General features: G+C 39.7%; 1 protein-coding gene across 10 annotated transcripts; it reads left to right on the forward strand.

Moving 5' to 3' along the window:
- The first annotated feature begins 407 nt into the window (after positions 1-407).
- LOC105027889 (nectin-3-like) lies at positions 408-25641 on the forward strand. Of its 10 annotated transcripts, none has more exons than XM_010900240.4 (8): positions 408-628; positions 8820-9155; positions 9933-10235; positions 11277-11373; positions 15835-15989; positions 17668-17770; positions 17882-17906; positions 18036-21854. In XM_010900240.4, the coding sequence occupies exons 1-8, from the start codon at positions 556-558 to the stop codon at positions 18108-18110; spliced, it is 1167 nt and encodes a 388-aa protein (XP_010898542.1). In that variant the 5' UTR covers positions 408-555; the 3' UTR covers positions 18111-21854. The 10 variants fall into 10 exon arrangements, 7 of the variants coding, with proteins under 7 accessions (XP_010898542.1, XP_010898543.1, XP_034142844.1 ...); XM_010900241.5 differs by having other exon boundaries at positions 17753-17770; positions 18036-18185; XR_002197974.2 differs by lacking the exons at positions 17668-17770; positions 17882-17906 and adding an exon at positions 13860-13999 and having other exon boundaries at positions 18036-18119.
- Positions 25642-26087: the final 446 nt, after the last annotated feature.

Raw genomic sequence — 26087 nt, forward strand, 5'->3', positions numbered from 1 at the left:
TGCATTTCATATCCATTGAGTTACATTGTGGCCAATGGTATGAGCGCAGTAAAATGCCAGCAACAATTGCAAATACACAGTGCGCCTTGATTTCTTTGCATACAATCACTGTATAGACTCTCTTGAACATTTCCTACAATACATTCACTGCGGCGTATATAATCGTTTTTTTTTGTATAGGGAGTTACATTGTGGCCAATGGGATGGGTGGAGTAAAATGCCAGCAACAATTGCAAATACACAGTGCCCCTTCATTTCTTTTCCTATAATTATTCTATCCACTCTCCTGAACATTTCCTACAATCCATGTTAACAATATACAATAAGCAAAGTGTCAAAATCGATACATTTAATATTATTAAAATCTTCTATTTTGAAGGCAAAATCCGAAAACCGGAAGTCTTATTGTTGCAAGCATGAGAAAAAAAAAAAGAAAATTGTCGTTACTAGCGAATACAAGGATATGCGGGTATAAAAGCTGATTTAAATGCTATGTCGGTTGGCTACATGCCAATTCAACTATGGAGTAAATACCAAACCTTTTAGCAAGACGGAATGAACCGAATTGTGGTTTCATCATGGCCCTTTTTTGTTCTACTCGTCGTGAATACGGGATTGCGCACCAACAGTAGGTTTTGGATATGTTTTGTATGTTTTTTTTTGTTTGTGTGTAGTGGGGTGCACTATGAAATTTAATACAGCAGTATTCTTAAACCATCATTTTTTCAGTATTTCTTTCAGCTTAGCGTTCCGTCCAACATATGTTTGTTTTATCTTTGTCTTAGTGATGGCCATTCGAAGCATCATTACCGTTATTTTAGCCGTAAATCGAATGAAACTCAGTCTTACGTGGTCATCGATTGCTGACTTGATGTATACACTTAAATTAAAGCTTTTTGCAACGAAGATCAGTGAAATATGTAGCTTAAACTGTCCTCTCAACACGGAAACAAGTGACCGCAATGAGAATCGATTTTCTTCGGCAGGGGTGATGATTTCAGCACAACACCTCAGACTGCGGTGATTGTTAGATTGGACATTGTACAGACATTCGGTTCTTCAAATCTCCAATATTGGTCTCATTGTAATTACAAAGTTTATACGGTGTTGCACAGGCCTTACTTACACAAATTAACCAAGCATTAAATTAACGAGCCACGGAGAACTAAAAGCTGTGAATCAGAGACGGAAGCGTTCTCCGGACTGGTGCTGGTGGTGGGTGCGTTCAAACGGTATGGAAATGTAGCCTTCTTTTAAAAATAAAGTTTAAATAGCTCTAACAAAGAGTTTACAATGACAATGAAAAGTATATATTATTTTATTTCAAAATCTGAAGTTTCAAAATTTGATGGAACATTGTCATTTCAATAGCTCCATCAGTAGGTGTGCCATGACTGTAGAAATAGTATATTCTTAATCTGGGGAGAGTGGCGAACAGGCTAGAATTACCTTTGAGCGTGAAATGCATGTTAAAATGTGTCAGGCTACATCTTACCTGTTCTGATTAGGGGTGTAATGATTCTGCAAGTCCTCGATTCGATTTGACTTTTTATTGTTAGGACACGATTCGACTTGATTTTGGATGATCTACTTTTTGAAGCGGAGCCGGCCAAAAAGAGTGAATGTCTCTTTCTGAGTGCCTGACTGACTGTCTGACTACCCATGGTTAACTATCTATAGTTATGACATGTTTCATTTGTACTCGGTGGTTGGAATTTCCGAGTTCCAAGTCGGAAGTGTCAACTGGAACGCCCCCTCAAGTCAGAATTCCATCTCGGGAGCAACCCCGCTTGCCCGACTTCGTAATCCAAAATGACAGCAACTTATGCCATTTAGCAGACTAATGTTATAAATTATTTAGGAAAATGACGTTTATAATTACATTACAATATTCTGAAGAACACTCGCCTGTCCAGGTTACTGGTTAGGTTACCGGTTACGGAATGGCCGATTTTAAAAAGTGGTCACATTTTTTTTCTACACAATGAAAAACATTGTATATATTCTGAAAGGGCAAGCACAACAAAGGCTTTAATGGGGCGTCCATCTTGTTTTCCGACTCGGACACTGGAACGTGATCAACCTGGGTTAACTCGGGTGTGAGGTCATTCCCAGTTCCATGTTCTGACTTCCGAGGTAATTGGAATGCGTCATTAGAGACTCGGTTTGTCACGCAGTGGACTGGGGTTCGATTCTTGCCTCTGATCAAACAAAGTAGTCATTAGGATTTATCCAGGATAGACAAAAACCTTGCTGGCATCAAGCTACAGTAGCTACATAGTAAATCTAAATTAAAACTGTTTAAGGTTATATTGTGACTATTTCTGGTGGACTTTCGAAGTATGCATCCGTGCATGCTTTTTGGGGTGATGTAGATCACAACCCCATGCGCAGTAAAAGAGGGTGGGTTTCTACGATTCTCTTGTTTTTTCACTTGATGAAAAAGTCAGTTATCTTCATCTATATTGATAGTTATTGAATCAATGTCATTCACGAATTAAAGAACTAACGTTGTGGTGCCAAGAAATTAAATGGCTTAGGCAGTGTAATGTTCTTCTTCACCAGGTTGTTTTTGGGCTACGGTCTCCATTCAGTGCCCTGCAGAGACCTCTTTTTGACATGAGGTTGTTGTTACATTAGACCCCCCCCCCCCCCAGAATTTATCTTATGATAATGGACTTTCTATATAGAAATAGGTCATGCCTTATGTTATCTATCAGGAAGCAAATTGTTCAGTTGACTTTCGTATTTCAGGTGATTGTTTCAGCACACATCATTGTTCTCTATATAAGAAAGTATAGGTTGGCCCTCATTGAAGTCATGTAGATGAATGCATTTGACATGTTTTTAAGGCCCTCCTGCAGAAATGATCACAATATATTATCAGGTGCTGATATAGAAATACAAGCTGTCAGAGGGTCTCAGGGATGGTTAACTGTCCTAATCTCCACCGAGTTAGGTAGAACCGTTTTATATTTCCTCTACCTCACATTTTGAATAGATTCCAAGATAATGTTCAACTGAATTAATTGGTGCCTCTAGGGCAATTCTAAAGGGTGAAAGAGGAATATGTCCCTGAAGAATGTATTTTTGCCTTGTTTTTCAATACGCCAGCTGTATAGTAAATATCCTCATTCATTCAGGACAAAGAGGCTTTCTGTTTGTTGGTTGAGAGCTCAGATGTTCTTTTGCTCTATAAACCTACAGTACAAGCATTTGGTGTCCATGATCCCTGTCTTGAAGTCTTTTTTTTCACTTAAGAGTTTTTTCCACAATGGCTAACCTTTTAAACTGCCTCCCTACATATTGTCCTGACTTTACATTGTTGTTGAAGTAACTAAATCAAATATAAATATAGCTGCAGAGGTCACATTAGGTTGGTTGCATATTAGCAGTACATGTGTCAGCTACAAAAAAGGAAGACGTGTTCGTACTTGGATATTTGAGTTTTCAATTCAACACGAGGCAACTATGAGTTCAAAGAGACCAAAGTGAAAAAACACATTTTAGGAATTTGTGCCAAATTATTTAAAGCCTGCTGCAATCTGGTCTCAGGAATACACAGTTGTATGAATTAATTTATTGTATATAAATCTGTGAGAGCTGAATTTCTATATGTTACGTTAGGGTACATTACAACTACTAAAATGGTACATACTTGTCACACTAGAACATTCCAAGTGGTCTGATGTCTTTCCGTGTATATTCAATGTATGTAGAATATTCTTTTTTTATTTACCATTCATTGACATTTTTCACCTATAATTTTCAATACTTCTACCCGATATAGTTCATATTCCCCATCCTACTCTTTTTTTTTAAATTGCTAATTGTTTACATTATGTAAAACTGGTATTTTCTCTCTCAGCATCGATTACACCGTTGTTTCTCCATCCCCCCACGCATGTAACCTTGGTGTCATTCTAGACTCTACACTCTCCTTTGATCAGCACATTAAACAGACTGAAAAATTTCCATCTGCCAACATTGCCCAACTCATGCCTTTCCAGTCCTGCTGCTGAAACCCTAATACATGCATTCATAACCTCCCGTCTTGACTACTGCAACTCCCTACTTTCCGGCATCAACTCTAGATCCATCCGTAATCTCCAAATGTTTCAAAACCCTGCGGCCAGAGTACTCATTCACACCAAGTCCCGGCAGCATATCACCCCTATCCTCTGTGTTACACTGTCTTCCTATCTCCCAACGCATTGACTAAAAGATCCTCCTACTGGCATATAAAGCCTTAAACAATGTCGCCCCTGCCTACCTCTCCAACATCCTTCTTCCATATCAACCTACACACTCACTCCGGTACTGCCGGCCACCTCATGATCCCCAAGTCGAAGCTCAAAGGCTTTAGTGACAGAGCATTCTCAAGGGTTGCTCCTAGGCTCTGGAACTCTCTCCCCAAAACCATCCGTGACTCTGAGACTATCCCCATCTTCCAGCAACGCCTCAAGATTCATCTGTTCAAAATCTCCTACCCCTAGCCATGCCCAGTCACATTCTCTCAATTTTCTTTGTTTTCTCCTGGTATTTTTTGGTTTGTTTCTGTTCCATGTTCATTTTGTAAAGCGTCTTTGGGTCCCTGAAAAGCACTATATAAATATAATGCATTATTATTACAGTGGGGAGAACTAGTATTTGATTCACTGCAGATTTTGCAGGTTTCCCTACTTACAATGTAGAGGTCTGTAATATTTATCATAGGTACACTTCAACTGTGAGAGACGGAATCTAAAACAAAAATCCAGAAAATCACATTCTATGATTTTTAAATAATTAATTTGCATTTTATTGCATGACATAAGTATTTGATCACCTACCAACCAGTAAGAATTCTGGCTCTCACAGACCTGTTAGTTTTTCTTTAAGAAGCCCTCCTGTTCTCCACTCATTACCTGTATTAACTGAACCTGTTTGAACTTGTTACCTGTATAAAAGACACCTGTCCACACACTCAATCAAACAGACTCCAACCTCTCCACAATGGCCATGACCAGAGCGCTGTGTAAGGACATCAGGGATAAAATGGTAGACCTACACAAGGCTGGGATGGGCTACAGGACAAAAGGCAAGCAGCTTGGTGAGAAGGCAACAACTGTTGGCGCAATTATTAGAAAATAGAAGTTCAAGATGACGTTCAATCTCCCTCTGTCTGGGGCTCTATGCAAGATCTCACCTCATGGGGCCTCAATGATCATGAAGAAGGTGAGGGATCAGTCCAGAACTACACAGCAGGACCTGGTCAATGACCTGAAGAGAGCTGGGACCACAGTCTCAAAGAAAACCATTAGTAACACACTACTCCGTCATGGATTAAAATCAAGGTCCCCCTGCTCAAGCCAGCACATGTCCAGGCCCATCTGAAGTATGCCAATGACCATCTGGATGATCCAGAGGAGGAATGGGTGAAGGTCATGTGGTCTGATGAGACAAAAATAGAGCTTTTTGGTCTAAACTCCACTCGCTGTGTTTGAAGGAAGAAGAAGGATGAGTACAACCCCAAGAACACCATCCCAACCGTGAAGCATGGAGGTGGAAACATCATTATTTGGGGATGCTTTTCTGCAAAGGGGACAGGACAACTGCACCGTATTGAGGGGGGGATGGATGGGGCCAAGTATCGCGAGATCTTGGCCAACAACCTCCTTCCCTCAGTAAGAGCATTGAAGATGTGTCCTGGCTGGATCTTCCAGCATGACAACGACCCGAAACACACAGCCAGGGCAACTAAGGAGTGGCTCCGTAAGAAGCATCTCAAGGTCCTTGAGTGACCTAGCCAGTCTCCAGACCTGAACCCAATAGAAAATCTTTGGAGGGAGCTGAAAGTCTGTATTGCCCAGCGACAGCCCCGAAACCTGAAGAATCTGGAGATGGTCTGTATGGAGGAGTGTGCCAAAATCCCTGCTGCAGTGTGTGCAAACGTGGTCAAGAACTACAGGAAAAGTATGATCTCTGTAATTGCAAACAAAGGTTTCTGTACCAAATATTAAGTTCTGCTTTCTGATTTATCAAATACTTATGTCATGCAATAAAATGCAAATTAATTACTTAGAAATCATACAATGTGATTCTCTGGATTTTTGTTTTAGTTTCCGTCACTCACAGTTGAAGAGTACCTATGATAAAAATGACAGACTTCTACATGCTTTGTAAGTGGGAAAATCTGCAAAATCAGCAGTGTATCAAATACTTGTACTCCCCACTGTATTATATTGCTATACTTGCCATATCTATAATATTCAGTACATCTACCCATATTGTTCATATTCCCCATATTTTCCCTCTTTAAATTGCTGCTTGTTTACATTTAGCATATTATTGCTATATTTTTGTTAAATTCTTAAATTCTATATTTCTTCATTCTTACTTGGTAGTTGTCGGGTGCCATGTCACAAGAATGTCATTGTGCAGGATGACACTGTGTCATTAGGTGAATTTGATAAATAAACTTTGAACTTGAATTATATGTCACAAATGCTACTGAAAAGTATTAATCTTACGAAATTACTAAAAAGTAAACTTAGCCTCAGCCTCTTGGTCTGTTTGTAGCATAAAATATCCTGTATAACAATTTGACTGTCAAACATTTACCCATACTGTTACTTGTCTCCCTAAAGCCAGCCTGCTCTTACTACGTAAATAATGTCTTATAACATCCTAGTATTATCAATATTGATTTATGCTGGAAACTGTCTGTATCAGAGCTATGAAAATTGCTAGGGTAACCGTTCCTAGTACTGTACCTTCAATATTTTTTTCTTGTTAAACACAAACAAACTAAAATAATAATAAAGTATGGATTGGTCTGTACCCTAAAAAGAAAGGAAATTAACATAAGCACCAGAATCAAACTCTTCACCCCCATGCTTCATCAGTTTGCAGCACTTAACTTTGACTAACAAAAGTAGCTACAATATATTTGGAAAGTATTCAGACCCATTCACTTTTGCCACACTTTTCCACATTAGATTTAATTTAATTGTTTTCATAGTTGTCTTGCCAAGAAAGTTGTGACAAATGTTTTGTGACAACATTTTTAAATGAAATACATCCGATGTACAAATGTATTCAGAGCCTTTTCCATGACATTCAATATTCACTTCAGACGCATCCTGTGCCATAAGATCATCCTTGAGATGCGGTCACTAGAACTCAAATTCAATTGATTAGAAAGGCAAAAACATTTATCAGTGCCTGTGAAACAAACTTATTAAGCAGGCAACGGTGACCAAGAATCCAATTATCACTTAACAGAGCTTCAGATTTCAGGGTCAACCATCTCTACAGCCCTCCATCAATCAGGCATTTATGGTTGAAGCCACTCCTAAAATAAAGTAAAATGCAAGTGACCACTTTGGGTCGGGACCCAAATTTGAAGAAACCCTGCCCTAGAGTAAAATAAGTTAAATCTGCAATGTCATTACAGCTTGACATCTTTAATGATATCCTGTTAGTGATTGTTCTGTTGTGTCACTCATAGGTATCTCCCTACTCTAATTTAATGTAATGCATTCAGTACAGTTCACACACCCTTGCTAATATTCAACAGCCTCTGCAACTTTAATGGTTAAGGACACCCAAGTCCTCAGGCAATTCCTAATCTGGGTCAAAATTATATCAAGTAATTGTAGTTGATGGGATATTGGCATGAGAAACTTAACACAACACAGATGTGCTGACTAACTCTGAAAGAAGGACCATAGACAGGACATGTTGCCTGTTACTGATGGGCCCCTCACATCCTGTCCATACATTCTGTCCATTCCTCCTGCTAGGAGTTGCCCATGTGACTGACATAGGCTATATGGATAGGTCCATTGACCATAGGTTGGAATATACCATACAAGGGTCTGTTGTAGGATAAACCTTTCTTATTGGAGGGTATTGGAATGTGTAATGGTTGGTTATGACCACTGGCCACCTCCTATGTATCCTTGCATAAAAGACTGTGTTGCCTCTGTAATTATGGAGGAGAGAGAAATGAGAAATGGAAGGACAACATCATAGACTCATGCTGAATAAAGATAGCTCTCCCCTTACTTCTGGTTGCATTTATTTTGTTCATGGATCAATCTTGGACAGAATCTAACAGAGTCGACTTGGTCTGCAAAAGTTCTAAGCAAATATTTTATAGAATGAAAGATGAAGCAAAGACCAGCATGTCAAAAGTTTGATTGTGAGGTAACCACCAACCAAAAAGCAAAAGCAAGCATCCTCCTCAGTTAATTTGTTGAATTTAAATGGGCTTAACATTTTAGCCACAGTCTTGCAAATGTAACATTTCTACACTACACTCCAACAACTTTCTAGTTTCATGCAACTAGACAGCCCAATACATCTCTGAAAGGGAACTCTGGATAATGCCTCAATACCATTAATTAAGAAGAAAAAAAGGTAAAAAATACTAAAGAAAACAATATATCCCCTTAAAGATGCTGTGTGTGACTTTTTAACATAATAATGTACAATAAATGTTTTTCCACCTTCCATTTTGGGCTAAATGTTTAATATATTCTTAATATGTGCTTGATGTAGAACTATAATCCCTATCCTACCGCAAAACAAATTAGTTTGAGGCTTGTAGCAGCACATTTCCCAGGTCCTGTTTTGGTTGGACAGCAGCACTTTTATAATAAATGGTCAAAAAACCCTGAGTGCAGTTTTCTAAAATCTGTGGAGTTCACGTAAAAAACATGTTGAACCAATTCAAACGTATTGAATATGGAAATTAAGTTACCCCTCCTATAGCGCCATTGCAATGTGATTAATTACCAATGCTATTAATAATAAATGTTTTTTCTCTCCAGCTCTGAAGGTGATTGGAGGAAAGAGGACTGTGATCCTGGGTGAAGATGCTGACCTTTTCTGCAGATTGTCTGAGGCTGAGGAGTTTGATCAGATAACATGGCAGAAAGAGACCAGGGAAAATCCCAACAAACATAATTTCTTTGTCATTCAACCCAATGGGATTACTAAAGACGTGGATGGGTTGATAGGTAGAGTTCTGTTTATTGGGAACACATCAGATTATCTTGGATCGATTCGAATAAGAAATGTCATGCTGTTGGATGAAGGCACCTACACATGCATCTTCAGTGTTTCCAGTGGACCAATCCAAACAGAGATGTCTCTGACTGTGATTGGTAAGGAATTTAATCAAGTCTACATCTGAAGATGTGTAGTTGTTCAATACTCAAATTAATCAAGAGCAGAGACTCAATCTATGTATTCAGTTTGCAGATATTTTTTAAATATGGTCTTAACCCACACTTAATTTGAAACAAGAATGGCAGATGGTGTCAATATTTTGCCTATTATTTATCAAATGACCTGGGAGCATATACAGTGACTTCCATAATTATTGAGACAGCAATTAATGTTTCCACGTTCAAGTCTGAATTCTTGGTTTTTAAATGAAAATTAAGAGACCACCGCACCTTTTTCGTTCCTTTCCAAAAAAGTTGAAAATGATAGTTTCGAGTGAGGAATAGAAGTGTTCAATTTACAGTGGTCTCTTAATTTTAACCCTTCTGTTCCTCACTCAAAACCTTTCCTTCCAACTTTTTTGGAAAGGAAAGAAATGGCAGTGGTCTCTTAATTTTTTCCAGAGCTGTATTTTACGGCTCGTTAGGCCAAGAAAGATCCCTGCCGTGAATCACCAAAACCGGCTCACCAAAATGCAGAAATCACCCCAAACTTATTTTGGACATATTTCAACAGGGGGTAGGTGTGGATATTTCAATCACCACCAGTTGCTGATGAATTCACCAGTAGAACAACATAGGCTATACATCAAGGGGTAGCACTGATTGATATCTAAAAAATGTTTTTTATGATTGGTGTTTTTTGTTAGATTATGTATTGATCCACATAGTGGCATAATGTCTTCTGTTGTCTACTTGTTTTATTTCTTGTCCCAGTTCCTCCAGTGATGTCAGTGACAGGTCACGTCTCTCCTGTTGGGGACAATGAAGTCGTCTTGGTAACCTGCATTGCTGCAGCTGCCAAGCCAAAGGCAGAAGTAATTTGGGACACTGGTGCTTTAAACAAATCATTGAGGTGGGTGACAAACTCCACCCAGCACGCCAACGGCACCAGTACAGTACTCAGCCAGCTTATTGGGCTCCCAACCAGAACAGCCAATCAGAAACAGGTTCAGTGTGTGGTCAACCAGTCTGCCCTGGAAGAAGAAAGAACCCTCTCCTACACCATAGACATCCACTGTAAGTATAGACTCCTGCCTTCCCAGGCTGTGGGACCAGTAGCCACTCTAACCATTCTGTCTCTATTAGACCCGGTTCTGTCCTACCCAACGCTACTCCGCTACCCTCTGTTCTGGTCTGTAACACATGATGGTTATGTTTTGCTAGAGCACAGCTGTGTGACAGTGTTATGACCTCACCAAGGTTTCTTCATTGTGCTGCTTCCCACTGCTACCAAGTAAACAATTCAGTTGATAAAGGACAAGGTCATAAACTGACTCCATTGTTCATGCGCTGCATCATGTGTTGATACGTTACAATTCGGGGTCCTGAATGACACAGTGGTCTGGTCGCTGCCTGAACTGTGTCCTTCTGGGGCCCAATCCTGATAAAGGATTAGCCCAGATGTCCTGTGGTTTGTGGTGCAGTTAGTCAACACCATCTGAGTTATTTGGGTTACAAAGTTAGTACTTAGTAGTACTGTGAGCTCAATCAATGTAGAAGACCAGGAAATGTGTTTGCATTGGTTTAGGATTACAGTCTAGACCTCCTGGTGAAGTGAACCAGAATGACACCGGCTGTGGTTTAGAGGACACGTGTCTCTACTGTGGTTTAGAGGACACGTGTCTCTTCTGTGGTTTAGAGGACATGTGTCTCTACTGTGATTTAGAGGACACGTGTCTCTTCTGTGGTTTAGAGGACACGTGTCTCTACTGTGGTTTAGAGGACACGTGTCTCTTCTGTGGTTTAGAGGATACGTGTCTCTTCTGTGGTTTAGAGGACACGTGTCTCTACTGTGGTTTACAGGACACGTGTCTCTACTGTGGTTTAGAGGACACGTGTCTCTACTGTGGGTTGATGCGACAAAGCAGGGCATCACCGATTGGATATCAGAAAATCACTCTAAAAAAACTGGGTAAAACATCGAATTGCAGCACTGCCTCTAGTTGACAGTAATTTAATCATAGTGCATGTCATCTCTATTGGTATGAGTGTGTGAGTGTAAAACTCTTTACTACATACAACTTCAGTAGTTGTCTCTCTGTCCTCTCTTTTTCTCAGATCCACCTCAGACAGTAAACATTAACGCATCCTCCCAAGACAAATACTTCCTGTGTGTTGGAGATGGCAACCCAAAGCCCAACTACATCTGGAGCAGGTATGCGCTTCTATGTAAACCAGTTCATGGTTAAATGCCCTTTAAAATCTATTTTGTTCTTTGGCCAAATCTTTTTATTTTTATCATATATCACATCTACATGTAAACACACTAGGCAGGAGTGGTGGCGGGTTCTTTTTTTCAGCCACACAAGCCTGTAAATCCACTTGGCCTTCAACCACCACCAGACTACAGTGAGGGAAAAAACGATTTCATCCCCTGCTGATTTTGTACGTTTGCCCACTGACAAAGAAATGATCAGTCTTTAATTTTAATGGTAGGTTTATTTGAACTGTGAGGGACAATATAACAACAACAAAAATCCAGAAAAACACATGTTAAAATTTTTATTAATTGATTTGCATTTTAATGAGTGAAAGGAACTCGGCCTTAGAGTTACCTAAAGGGGTCCTTCAGGGTTCAATAATTGGCCCAGTATTGTTTTCATTTTATATAAATTACATTGGTGATGTCAACATTTTTATTTTCCGTTTGTATGCAGATGACACAGGGATGTACTCTATTGCTCCAACAGCTGACGTTAATGTAGTTAGTCTGATTGTAAAATACTACAGGGAACTCTTATACAGCTTGTTTGTTATTACAACTTGTTTTAAAATCTAAGTGTTTTTTTTTCTAGCTCCAAACTGTCAATTAGAAATACAATTGTAGCTTAATTACTATCTTGAAATGTACTCAAAATTAACAGGTCTCTGTATATACAGTTAGGGAAAATTATTTGATCCCCTGCTGATTTTGTACGTTTGCCCACTGACAAAGAAACGATCATTGTATAATTTTAATGGTTGGTTTATTTGTACAGTGAGAGACAGAATAACAAAAAAAAAATCCAGCAAAACGCATCTTATGTTTTAAATTGATTTGCATTTTAATGAGTGAAATAAATATTTCATCCCCTCTCATTCAGAAAGATTTCTGGCTCCCAAGTGTCTTTTATACTGGTAACGAGCTGAGATTAGAAGCACACTCTTAAAGGGAGTCCTCCTAATCTCAGTTTGTTTCCTGTATAAAAAACACCTGTCCACAGAAGCAATCAATCAGATTCCAAACTCTCCACCATGGCCAAGACCAAAGAGCTGTCCAAGGATGTCAGGGACAAGATTGTAGACCTACACAAGGCTGGAATGGGCTACAAGACCATCGCCAAGCAGCTTGGTGAGAAGGTGACAACAGTTGGTGCGATTATTCGCAAATGGAAGAAACACAAAAGAACTGTCAATCTCCATGCAAGATCTCACCTCGTGGAGTTGCAATGATCATGAGAACGGTGAGGAATCAGCCCAGAACTACACGCGAGGATCTTGTCAATGATCTCAACGCAGCTGGGACCATAGTCACTAAGAAAACAATTGGTAACACACTACGCCATGAAGGACTGAAATCCTACAGCGCCAGCAAGGTCCCCCTGCTCAAGAAAACACATGTACAGGTCTGTCTGAAGTTTGCCAGTGAACATCTGAATGATTCAGAGGAGAACTGGTTGAAAGTGTTGTGGTTAGATGAGAGCAAAATCGAGTTATTTGGCATCAACTCAACTCGCCGTGTTTAGAGAAGGAGGAATGCTGCCTATGACACCAAGAACACCATCCCCACCATCAAACATGGAGGTGGTAACATGCTTTGGGGGTGTCTTTCTGCTAAGGGGACAGGACAACTTCACTGCATCAAAGGGACGATGGACGGGGCCATGTATCGTCAAATCTTGGGTGAGAACCTCCTTCCTTCAGCCAGGGCCATGTCATCCTCGAAACCTTAATGACTTGGAGAAGATCTGCAAAGAGGAGTGGGATAAAATCCCTCCTGAGATGTGTGCCAACCTGGTGGCCAACTACAAGAAATGTCTGACCTCTGTGATTGCCAACAAGGGTTTTTCCACCAAGTACTAAGTCATGTTTTGCAGAGGGGTTGAATACTTATTTCGCTCATTAAAATGCAAATCAATTTATAAAATGTTGTGTTTTTCTGGATTTTGTTGTTATTCTGTCTCTCGCTGTTCAAATAAACCATTAAAATTATAGACTGATAATTTCTTTGTCAGTGAGCAAACATACAAAATCAGCAGGGGATGATTATTTTTTTTCCCTCAATGTAAACTGTTAGTGGTACGGTTAGATAGTTTTAAAAAACATGCTACTGAATTGAGGAAAGAAGTGAAAATTCAAGGCAGGGTTGCTTTATAGAAACAGGGCTTGTCTGTCCTCTGTAAATAGAAGACTAATTGTGCAAGCTACTTTTATGTTTTAGATATTATGGTGATATTATCTATATGCATGATATGGAATCTACATTAAAACCACTGTATGCTATTTTGCACTCAGGTTTATCACGGGTGATAATTACAGAACTCATCACTGTATTCTGTATAAACATGTGGGTTGGGCCTCTCATTCTGGGAGGTTGTAGAACATGCTCTTTTTTCTTTTTCACAAAGTGAGTGATATCTTGGTCAAATATTTTATCTTTAGATTTCAACTCCTGGAGAAGTCCTCAATTGATAACAAGGCCAAGGCAGAAAGGCGGGCCTGTCCCGTGCTATTCCTGCTGTATTTTTATCCTCTTGAGCGCAGAGAATGTCCTTTCAACGGAGGCTGTGGACACAGGGACGGTTAGTGGCAAACAATTGAGAAGGTAGAACTGGTGCATCGTCTCAGTCAGTCCCTTCTGCTGTAGAAAGTGCAAGAGGTCAGCTGGGCTCCGTCCTTCAAAATCAGACAGTGTGCATTACTGACAGTGCATTGCTGATTGAGAAGGCTGTCAATTATCCTGCAGTGCAGCTCCTAAGAGGACGCATGCTTTTGGGTGCATGTTTCCTCTTATGCTCTGAGCCGGCGCTCTGTCGGTACACCGGCCTCCCGGGTGACACAAAACTCTTCCTCTCCCGGGTGACACAAAACTCTTCCTCTCCCGGGTGACACAAAACTCAAAAAATTTAAATTGAACATCCATTCTTTAATCTGCAAAATGTCAAAACAAGAAGACATCAGAGTGACCAGAAAGAAGTCAAAGTTGGAAAAAAGATTGACGTCCATCTGCACAATGCCATCATGAACACTTGTTGTAGCTAATTTCTCCTCTCAAATACGTTGTTGACCAGCAGAGAATAATATTTCCACCGCGTAGGAGCGACACTGGGAAGTCGTCCAAACGTTGTGTGCATTTTGGCGATCTAGAAAAGAATGCTACCAGGCCATTGAGGTGGCATACCGCAATACATCCGCAGTAGCATTGATGATGTCGTTCTGTATCTTAGTTGATGTTGAGTAGTCCAGGGGTATTCGCGAATGCCCGGGAAGTTATGAAATATTGACAGAAACCTCCAGCCTTTGTCAAAATATGATCGGCTAATTGAACTGACACATCAAATACGTCCCCCCATTCAGTTGAACGTGGAAAGTACTGGCAACCGTTACTGTAGGCCCTGTGTGTGAATATATGGTCACAGGGAGTCACTGTTGAGAACTATGGTGGAATCACTGGGGCCAAATACAACAACTTCTGTTTTTGAGTTAGTTAACATCAGTTTTTTAGTCATTTAATTGGAGAAAGTCTTTAGTTAGTCAGCATTTTATGTCTCTAAGACAATCGACGAGTGATTTCAGGGATTTGTTGTCACAAATTTTCCTTCAGGTACCTCACAAGTGATTGATACATTCTTGATGTTTACAGAAAATGTCCTACCTCTCAAATATGATGTGATGTTTGTTCCCATGTGCAGTTGCGAAGCGTAGTCTCTCTTTTTTATGGTTGTTATGGAGCAGTGGCTTCTTTGCTGAGCAGCCTTTCAGGTTGTGTTTATATAGGACCTGTTTTACTGTGGATATAGATACTTTTGCACCTGTTTCCTCCAGCATCTTCACAAGGTCCTTTGCTGTTGTTCTGTGATTGATTTACACTTGCACCAAAGTATGTTAATCTCTATGAGACAGAATGAGTCTCCTTACTGAGCGGTTTGACGGCTGCATGGTTCCATGGTGTTAATACTTATTGATTGTACAGATAAATATGGTATCTTCAGGCTTTTGGAAATTGCTCTTAAGGATGAACCAGAAAAAAAGAGGCACTTAGTGTGAAGGTAGGCATTGAAATACATCCACAGGAACACCTCCAATTGACTCATATGATGTCAATTAGCCGATCAGAAGTTTCTATTGTCATTACACCATTTTCTATAATTTTCCAAGCTGTTTAACGGCACAGTTATCTTACTGTATGTAATCTTCTGAACCAGAACTGGGATATAGTGAATTATTGAAAATAAACTGTCTGTAAAGAATTGTTGGAATAATTACTTGCCAAAACTAGACTTTGTTATAATATGAAATCTGTGGAGTGGTTGAAATAGTAGTTTTATTGACTAAGTGTATGTACGACCTAAGCATATGTAAACTTCCGACTTCAACTGGGTTTGAATGAAGTCCTTTTCATCCTCTTTCTCCCCAGAGATGTCCAGCCATGGCCTGGGTCTTCAGTCAGAACAGATGGAGACACGCTGCATCTCCTCAGTCTCAGCTCTGATCTGAATGGTCTCTATGTCTGTGAGGCTTCAAACCTGTATGGTAGTACAACTGGATCCCTCTATATACATATAACCTCAGGTGAGAACCATCCTTACATGCACATATAATTCAACTTGTTACTCATTCTTCAATTTCTACATGCTCACTGTGTGGCTTCATGATATACTGACTACCAGATGATCAAGTATTGGCCTCTTCTCACAACAAAGTTGTCATTGGCCCATGAAAGCTGCCCTTCAAACCAGGTTTTTTTGTTGTTGTTCACAATCACTTCAACTCTACGCTTGCCTAGTTCTTCTTTCTTGTTTTTTTGTAAAATGGCCCTATGATTATCATGATGAATGCATAACTATAATTACATATTTATGTCTTCTTTGTTTTAATCTCATTTGTCTTTCAGGTAGGATTTTCGGGAATTTCTGAAGCATATTTTTTGAAAATAATGGGAATGTTTATGGTGACCTATTACATGCATTTAGTACAAATATTTCCTCCAAGCTTGGCAGCACGCAGAGGCCGGGAATTCTTCAATATTGTTTTTCATGTTGCCTGCTCAGTGACGTAACAATGCATTTGGCTAGTGAATGTTTTAAGCTAATAGGCACAGAAAACAACATGTGCTACCATTTACTTGTTTTGGTTTACATTTCCATATTTTTTTTGTAATTATGACTTGTCCTGCGAAGTAGCAGAAAAATCCTGAATGTCTTCAAGAGACCTGGGACTGATGAGTTTTCTCCAAGCAGGACAGTGACATACAGGAAAAGCTACACTGGAGTGGCTTCAAAAAGAAAAGTGCACTGTCCTAGAGTGGCCCAGTTACAGCCCTGACCTCAGTCCCATCCAACTCTATGGAGCTTGAGCAATGTAGTAAAGAAGAATGGGAATAATACAAAGTGTCTCATTAAGGTTTTGGGCCAGCATGAGGCACCAGAACAGCCTTAACGTGTCTCTGGAACTCTGCTGGAGGGATGGAACACCAATCTTCAAAGAGACGTTCCCTCATAGTGGTGTTTCATTGGTGATGGGGTCCAAGATCATTGGACCAAAATCTCCCCTAGGTGTTCAATTGTGTGTTGTCTCCTCTGTTTGAATATAAAGGCTCTGATACATACATGTTAGGATAAGTGATTGTTCTAAAGAATAGCATAAATAAGAGGCACAGAAGCAGAAAATGAAATCTGTACCTCCAGTGTTTACATTATTTTAATGCTTGAGTTTTCAGTCTCCTCTGAGTGAAGCACATAGAGCACATGTCTCTTGCTCTGTGCACATTGAGTTGTAACTTCCATGTGCATGTCTAATTAACTTGCATGAACTTAACTCTTCTCTTTGGTGGTATTTCTGTGACAGGAAAGACTGGTCTTTTAGTAGTATCCTTGGGTAGTTATTATTTGTTGAACAATAGACAGTCATATCCTGTCTAGAGGAGAATATTGAAATGTGGATTTTGTAGTCAACAAATTACACGTTTGTTGCACATTTTTGAGGGGATAACCCCTATAATTTAACAAGCTATGCAAGGATGGGGTATATATTCTCAACAATGAGTTGTCGGGGCATAGTCTTTCCATACAGGTAACATTTAACGTTATGTAACAGACTGGTTGGCTTTCTGGTCAACATTAAAAGCTCGTATTGGTTAACTTTAATTCGCTAGCTAATGGGGGTGGTAGTTTTAGCCTTTAATTAGACATACGTTATTACAGCTTAAGGAAAATACTGAATTGCTAACTGTACTCCTTTTCTTCACAAGAGATCTCTCCTGCCTGCTGGGTTCTACTTTTTGTCATCTTATGTCTGATTGTTGCTGCCGCCATTTTCTTATGGTCCTGGTACAGAAATGGGAAATTGCCTTGGTAATGTAATTAACTGAAATATTATGCACTCAGTATGATCATATTGCATTGATTTAGCTGTAATTCTATGATTTAGCTGAAACATACATTATTATTTTCGTATCCTTCTAGTTCAGTGGCCAGTGCACCAGCACAGGTACGTTACAATTAGGGAGTAGTGTCATTGTCCACCATTGTTTTGTGAGTTCCTGCTTGTCTCCTGAGCAAGTTTCTCATTGGGCACTGTTTACTATGTAATACTTTAATACTGTCTGTTGACTTCCAGACAGATCAAGACTATGGTGGCGTGCCCATACGACAACGTGTGACAGAAGACGAAGAGGAAGAGGCGGAAACATGACGTTGGAATCAAACCTTCTAATTTACCTTTTTGCCAGACCACGTAAGCCTAGAATAGTGAATGTATTTTACTGACTCACTGAGTGGTGGGGGAAAACTTATTGAAAACATCAGTCAATTTAACACAATGCTGAATGGTGTCTAGCGACTAGTAAAAAGTGTAGACTAGTAAAACATGTAGTGGTTAAACTGTGTCACGTGGGAGACCCAAGTTCCAATCCAGTGTGGATGGTGGTATTTAATCATTTTAATTGCGGGCCGCAATAAAACTGTTCACGGTTATAGTGCAACTATTTCTTGTAGATATTCCAAGCAGGCATCCTGGCGTGCTTTTTACCTTGGGAGATGGATGTGTATACGTCGCTTAGTAAACAAAGAGTTAGCATTCGCTAGCTAGAAACAACATGTCCTATTTAGTCATGGATATTTACCTAGAGACTCGGACAGCAGCTGAGATGGAGTTCGATGATGAACCAATTAATCCACAACACTTGCCCAGAATGTCCGGTGTTTGGTGGTCTAGTTGTGAATCATGTGATCTAATGCTGACCGAAACGTAATGCCTGTTGCAACGAGTGGGAACTGTTAATGCCAATGTGAAATATTGTGAAAAATATTGTCCTGGTAGAATCTGTAATCACTGTAAATGGTCTAATATCAATTGGATATGACCCCTCATATTTATAAAAACATCTGTCATTTCCTCCTGGAGCCGGGGCCTGCTTGTAAATCACAATCTGTAGTGGTACGTTTTTATTGTCAGGTTTATTGTGTCACATTTTAACCAATCTGAGTAGATTCTGGAACTTGTAGCTTTCCTCAAGCAACTACAGTGGTGCTCAAAAGTATTCACCCCTCATGGACTATTTTTTATTTTAACATGAAATCAAAAAATACCATAATGTCAATGTGGAAAATAAAATCTCTTAATTGTTTTATATTAATTACCACTATAATGTTTGTCACCATTGACATTAGATACAGACCCTCTGTACCAATGTTTGCCCTGCATGGTTTTAGACACGCCCTTCTCATAATCATTTAAGCCAGTGGTTCCCAACCAGGGTTACTAAAACCCCTGGGGGTACTTGGCCTTTCCATAGTGGGTACTTAAACACGTTCATGACACCATAATCTTCCTAGTATAATTAACATGAGGGGGTACTTCAGGGGTAATCCAAGCAGAACAAAATTCTGCCGATAGTACAGAGACTGAAAAAGGTTTGGAACTACGTCTGGGAAATAGTTGAATCTGGGATTCCCAAAAGTGCCTCTACCAAAAATATAATTCTCTGGAACAACTCTGGAACACTTTATTTTTCACCTTGACATTATGGACTTGTTTTGTGTTGATTAGTGGCAAAACATCCAAATTTTTATCCATTTTGTAATGTTCCATCCTTGAATTAACTCAGACAACTTCAGACTATCTTCGTTTTGGCAACTTTATATTAGACCCGGTTTCTATACAATAACAAAAATAAAACATTCTCTCAGTAGCTAGTTAGTGTACTTCTAATATACAAAAAACAACAAACTCACTAGAAGCTCACGATCTCCACTGCACTCCAATGCATTCCACTGCACTCTACTGCACTCTGTGATGTTCCCTATGACCTGACATTCTTAAAGAGGTAGTGCTGCATTTCCCAGAATATATATCTCAACAGAAAAAAACAACACCTTCCTTTACAAGAATAAATGCCTTATATGGCTTGTCTTTTCCCCCTAAAATAATTTTTGCTCAGCTGTAAACATTTCTTGGTCTATTTTCTAGGGCGCAACAGTAACACAATAAAATAAAAAAGACTTATGGGGTCAATACTTTTGGGAGCCACTGTACCACCTGCATTTGAAATGTAGCACAATGAGAACAATGTAGGCTAATACTTGAGCATAATGAACCTTTGTCATTAGTGTAAGTTACCAACCTATAGTATCTCATTGTTATGGTACAGACATGGGAAATTGTCTTTGTAAATGTAATTTAGTGAATTAATATGCTCGAGCACAATGCACCAGGTTGAAGCTGCTAATATACTTCACGCTAAGTACATGTACACATTGTTTATCTCTGAATCAAAGCATGAAATTATGGGTTATTAAAATGCTATTTAATAACTGGAGCTCCTTGCTTCAGAACCAGATAGGTTGAAGACTAACCAAGACAAACATGTTTCTGTGTGACTGAAATAGCAAACCTGTTAACCTGCATTTCTTTCATTTTGACCAATATGTTAAACCTTCAGTTTTTGTTCTGGCAGTCGCACATTTACTTCTTTATAGACATTTTATTGGCCAGAGAAAGTAGCCTTGTTGCAGCACATGACATGGAAGTCCCAGCCCATTCTCTCACATCAAAGTGTAATATAATTACTGTGGGAACATATCATGCAATTTAATACAGAATACATACCATGCACTTTAATACAGACAGAGGTGAACTTGGCAGAAAGCGCTGATGGAAAGTCCCCAAAAGGCCCCCTTAGAACATGAGATCATTGTAAAATGGCTTTGCTCACCAAAACAGCTTTATAAGGATTTCTGCCAAGTTCAACTCTGTTTAGTGTTATTGCTGGACCGTGTAAGCAGAGCTGACCTAGAAAAGCGAATATCTCTTACTGACGAAAAGGTCTGTTATCGTCACCTATATAGATACAGTACTTATTGTATCAATGTCATTCACGAATGGCTAATAAGCTGTTAAAACAGCCAGTGATGAAAGCCATACAGTTCATAGATGTTATTTGTGGTGGAGGTAAACTTAATAAGAAACATGACTCCGTTTAACACAATGCTTAATTAACAATGCTTAATTAACAGCTAATAGGACCTGTAGTTCTCTAGTCCGCATTTCTAACCACTATGCTATTTAACAAAGGGTAGTCACTCACTCACACAGTCAGTAAGACACATTCCCTCTTCTAGGCCAGCAAAAGTACAACTCACAGGATTGTACAGTATGTGTACAGAAGCATATTTCTATGAACTCTTACAATTCATAGAGTTAAGGCAACTTAATGTCAGTTTACTTTTGAAAACTGCTATGTTCTGCATTTTTTAAATATGAACTGGGGATGAGGGTTCACCTGTCTCCTAAGAGGACTATGTTCAGACATGAGAGAAAACCAGCTTGATGTAGCACAGGGATGTTCTAAAATTTAGTTTATCAGCAGTGCTTTTTCTGTTTGTTTCTTTTTAATGTTTGTGATGTCATGCATATTCCCAGTGTTGCATATGGTTTTATTTTGCTAACAGGCTCTCATAAAGATAGATGAGTTGGTTTTAGAGACACATAATATATGCTATCTGCACACTTATATAAATAATTGTTTTGGGATTAAATTCAATTTTTGTCATCAAGAACCCATGTTCTGTGAACAAACCATGGAAAAGGAAGATAAGAGAGCACCAAACTTACTCCTGAAACCAAAACTGTCAGATTCGCTCTGTACACTTGTCACATGACTAATTACAATACAGAGAGTGGATTGTAAGCTAAAATGGCTTTATAAAACAACAGTGTGTGATGGTGCTGCTTGCTCCACCTTGCGGGAGTTCTAACCGCTCCCTGGAGCAGATGGCAGCAACACACCCATCACACACACACACACCTGTTTTGAGTTAGTTATTAGGATGTCTAAATTAGTTCCTGGTTTTTACCTGCACCTCACAAGTTATTGTGTCTGTTTGTTGGACCTTGTGGTAACAGCTTTATTAAAATAGAACTAAACGTTTTTCTCCATTTTGTCTTATACCTTTTTGCCTCGCCTTTTACACAGTGCTTCCCTCGCACCTCACACAGTGCCACTTTTCATAATTGTGTTTATGGAAAATATAGTTCTATAGACAGTAACTGTTGAAGGCGTGATGATACTGGTGACGACAAGAAACACAAGAAAATATAATGAGATGTCACATTTGAGTGGTATTAAACAACACCAAGCATTTCTTCTCACCCGTTCACACAAACATTGTAAATATTAAAACACTTGTCGGGACCCCTACTCATGGTGTCTAGCCAAATGACCCCACAAGCTGTGGTGGAGAACTATTACAAGGCAGGCTGGACAGAGACCCGGTTACACTATAGTTACACTTGCAAGCAGAGGAATATGTTTCAGTTCTAAAACAATAGCCCCCCACCCCCCCCAAGAGCTGTTCAGACCCGCCTCCCCAGCACATGGTAATAATATGAACAGACAGTAAAAGGATACAATGACATTTGCTTAAATTATGTTCATTCTCTTCTCCCTTATGTCAGTCTCAACTAGTCTGCAGATTGCACTTCACACCCTCATTTCCAGGTTACTTGCACACTACAAGTCCTACCCGTGGTTTAATGGGATCCTGGGGAGCCGACCCTCGTTTCCAGGGGGCCACCATCTTTCCCAGGACACTAAATGTCCATTGTCAATTATTCTTTGAAGAAAGATACAGCTGCGTAATTGCTTCTTAAAACCCCAGATAAAAAGCCATTACCCAGCTGAATCCAACATCTCTTTCACAGATTGTGACCCAGTTACATAAACAGAGGCCTGTTAATTATTTGCTAAAATATACTCCTCCACAATAGGAAAACCTACACACACACAAGGCTGATAAAAGCCTTGTCGATGTGCGAAGGCAACAAAGGCTATCCTGTCTGGTCTGAAGCGACAAAGTCTATTGTGGTCACAGAAAATGTTAATGATGGTTACAGGAGGAATGAGTCACAACACGCAGTGCATCACACCCTGCTGTATATGGGCCTGTGTAATCACAGACTGGTCAGAGTGCCCATGATGACCCCTGTCCACCGTCCAAAGCACCTATAATGGACATGCAAGCATCTGAGCTGGACCTTGGAGCAGTGGAAGGTCGCCTGGTCCGATGACACACATTTTCATTCATGTCACATGGAAACCTATGTATGTGTGCACCATTTACCTTGGGAAGTGATGTCATCAGGATGCACTGTGGGAAGAAGACAAGATGGTAGAGGGGGTGTGGTTGTCTGGGCAATCTTCTGCTGGGAAACCCTGGGTACCATAGCATTATTGCAGACCAGGTACAACCCTTTATGACAATTGGTATTCACAGATGGCAGTGGCCTTATTCTGAAGGATAATATGCCCTGTCACACTACAACCACTGTTCGGGAAAGGTTGGAGGTATATGATGAAGAGTTCAAGGTGTTGCCCTGCCTCCAAATTCCCCAGATCTCAATCCAACTGAACATCTGTGGAATGTGTTGGACCGACAAGTCCGATCCACGGCGGCTCCACCTTGCAACTTACAGGACTTGAAGGATCTGCTGCCAGAGGTAGAAAAAGTAGAAGTATTGGGTTCAGCTGTGTTCACTACTTTATGGAAGTGTGTTATTTTTGAAACACAAATATTGATGTGGTGTTCTGTGCCTGGCTGTAATAATTACAAGCCAATGCAGAAAACTGTTAAAAGAAATCCAATGGCTCTAGCAATCAAGAACAGCCCTAACTATATTCGAGTTGGCTCAATCATAAAACAAAACATGGTTACAAAAAATACAATAAAAAGATCCCTGTTCAAAAGTCTGCATACCCTTAGTTCTTAGTACTGTGTATTGCCCCCTTCAGCATCAATGACATGATGCAGTCTTTTGTAATAGTTGTCAATGAGGCCCCACATTCTTGCATGTGGTATAGCTGCCCATTTGTCCTGGCAAAATGCCTCCAGGTAATGCAAAGTCTTTGGTCGTCTTGCATGAACCGCCCATTTGACATCTCCCCAGAGTGGCTCCATGATATTAAGGTCAGGAGACTGTGATGGCCACTCCAGAACCTTCACCTTTTTCTGCTGTAACCACTGGAGGGTCAACTTGGCCTTGTGCTTAATGTCATTGTCGTGATGGAAAGTCCAAGAGCGTCCCATTTGCAGTTTCGTGCAGAAGAATGCAAATTGTCTGCCAGTATGCTGATAACATGCCATCAATTTCACAAGATTTCCTGTGCCTTTAGAGCTAACACCCCCCCAAAACATCATTGAGCCACCACCATGCTTCACAGTGGGGATGGTGTTCTTTTCACTATAGGCTGTGTTGACCATTCTCCAAACATAGCGCTTATGGTTGTGAAGCTCTATTTTAGTCTTCGTCACTCCAAATTACCGTGTGCCAGGAGCTTTGAAGCGTCAATTATCGTCATATTGTGCTCCTTGAAACAACCACACCTTCTTTTTCCAGAGCAGCCTGCATTTCTCCTGAGGTTACCTGTGGGTTTTTCTTTGTATCTCAAGCAATTCTTCTGGCAGTTTTGGCAGAAATCTTTCTTGGTCTACCTGACCTTGGCTTGGTATGAAGAGATCCCCTAATTGTCCACTTCATAATAAGTGATTGAACAGTACTGACTGGCATTTGCAAGGCTTTGGATATCTTTTTATATCCTTTTCCATCTTTATAAAGTTCCATTACCTTGTTACGCAGGTCTTTTGACAGTTCTTTTCTGCTCCCCATGGCTCAGTATCTATCCTGCTCAGTGCATCCACATGAGAGCTAACAAACTCATTGACTATTTATACACAGACACTAATTGCAATCTAAAAATCCACAGGTGTGGGAAATTCACCTTTAATTGCCATTTTCACCTGTGTGTGTCACCTTGTGTGTCTGTAACAAGGCCAAACATTCAAGGGTATGTAAACTTTTGCTCAGGGCTATTTGGGTGATTTCTGTTATTATTGATTTGAAAGGAGCCAAACAGCTATGTGATAATAAATGGTTTCGTATGATCATTATCCTTAAATAAAAAAGTGATAGTGATCAGTCATATTTTCTAAATCAATGCCATAATTTCACAATTTCTGCCAGAGTATGCAGACTTATGACCACAACTGTAGGCTATTGTATAGCTATTAGCTAGCCATCTAAAGTAATCAGTTTTTTATTTAACGCATTAAATGTATATTTTTGAAGACAAAAATTGCATTTCATAAATTGGGTTTCAGATTAGCACAACCGAGTAAGACATGCATTATTATAGTTTAAGGAAAATACTGATAATTGCTAACTGTACTCCTTCTCTCCACACAGAGATCTCTCCTGCCTGCTGGTTTCTACTTTTTGTCATCTTATGTCTGATTGTTGCTGCTGCCATTTACTTATGGTCCTGGTTCAAATATGGGAAAGTGAAATATTATGCACTCAGTATGATCATATTGCATTGATTTAGCTGTAATTCTATGATTTAGCTGAAACGTACATTATTATTTGTATATCTTTCTAGTTCAGTGGCCAATGCATCAGAACAGGTATGTTACAATTAGTGAGTAGTGTCATTGTCCACCATTGTATTGTTAGTTCCTGCTTGTCTCCTGATGAAGCAAGTTTCTCATTGGCCACTGTTTACTATGTAATACTTTAATACTGTCTGTTGACTTCCAGACAGATCAAGACGATGGTGAAGTGCCCATACGACAAACCGAGAAAGTGACAGGATACGACAAGGAAGATGCGGAAACATGATGTTGGAAACAAACTTATTTTACCTTTTGGAATATACAATATATTTCATGTTTTGCTTCTAATAAATGGGCTGAGTGGCTATGAAGCCACAAAAGTGTTGTAATGATTTGCAAACTTGTGAAAAATATTAGCAAATTGTAAAAAGAAATTGCATACTTGTTTGGCCCAGTCCACTTACCTTGATTTGTTCCTGAAGGCACATTGACAAATAAAACCTCCATTATCCAACTCTGTCCTTGTATGTTATTAGTATTATCAGCATTGTCCTCATTAATGAATGGAAACTGTGCGTCCCGAACTACAAAACCTGCATTGCAAGTGGAAGACTAATTCAAAACACTTTAAACAATGACTAGTGGTGTTCATTTCCTCAAAGAACCTGTCAGTGTTCAGAATAATGTTTTAATCTAACCCTAAATAAAAAATTTTGACTGAACTGATACTTCCGATGTTTACCGGTCAGTTTTGTTCACAACTGCATCAATCCGCGTTTTCTTT

The sequence above is a fragment of the Esox lucius genome, chromosome 16 (assembly GCF_011004845.1).
Source record: "Esox lucius isolate fEsoLuc1 chromosome 16, fEsoLuc1.pri, whole genome shotgun sequence".
NCBI classification, from domain to species: Eukaryota; Metazoa; Chordata; class Actinopteri; order Esociformes; family Esocidae; genus Esox; species Esox lucius.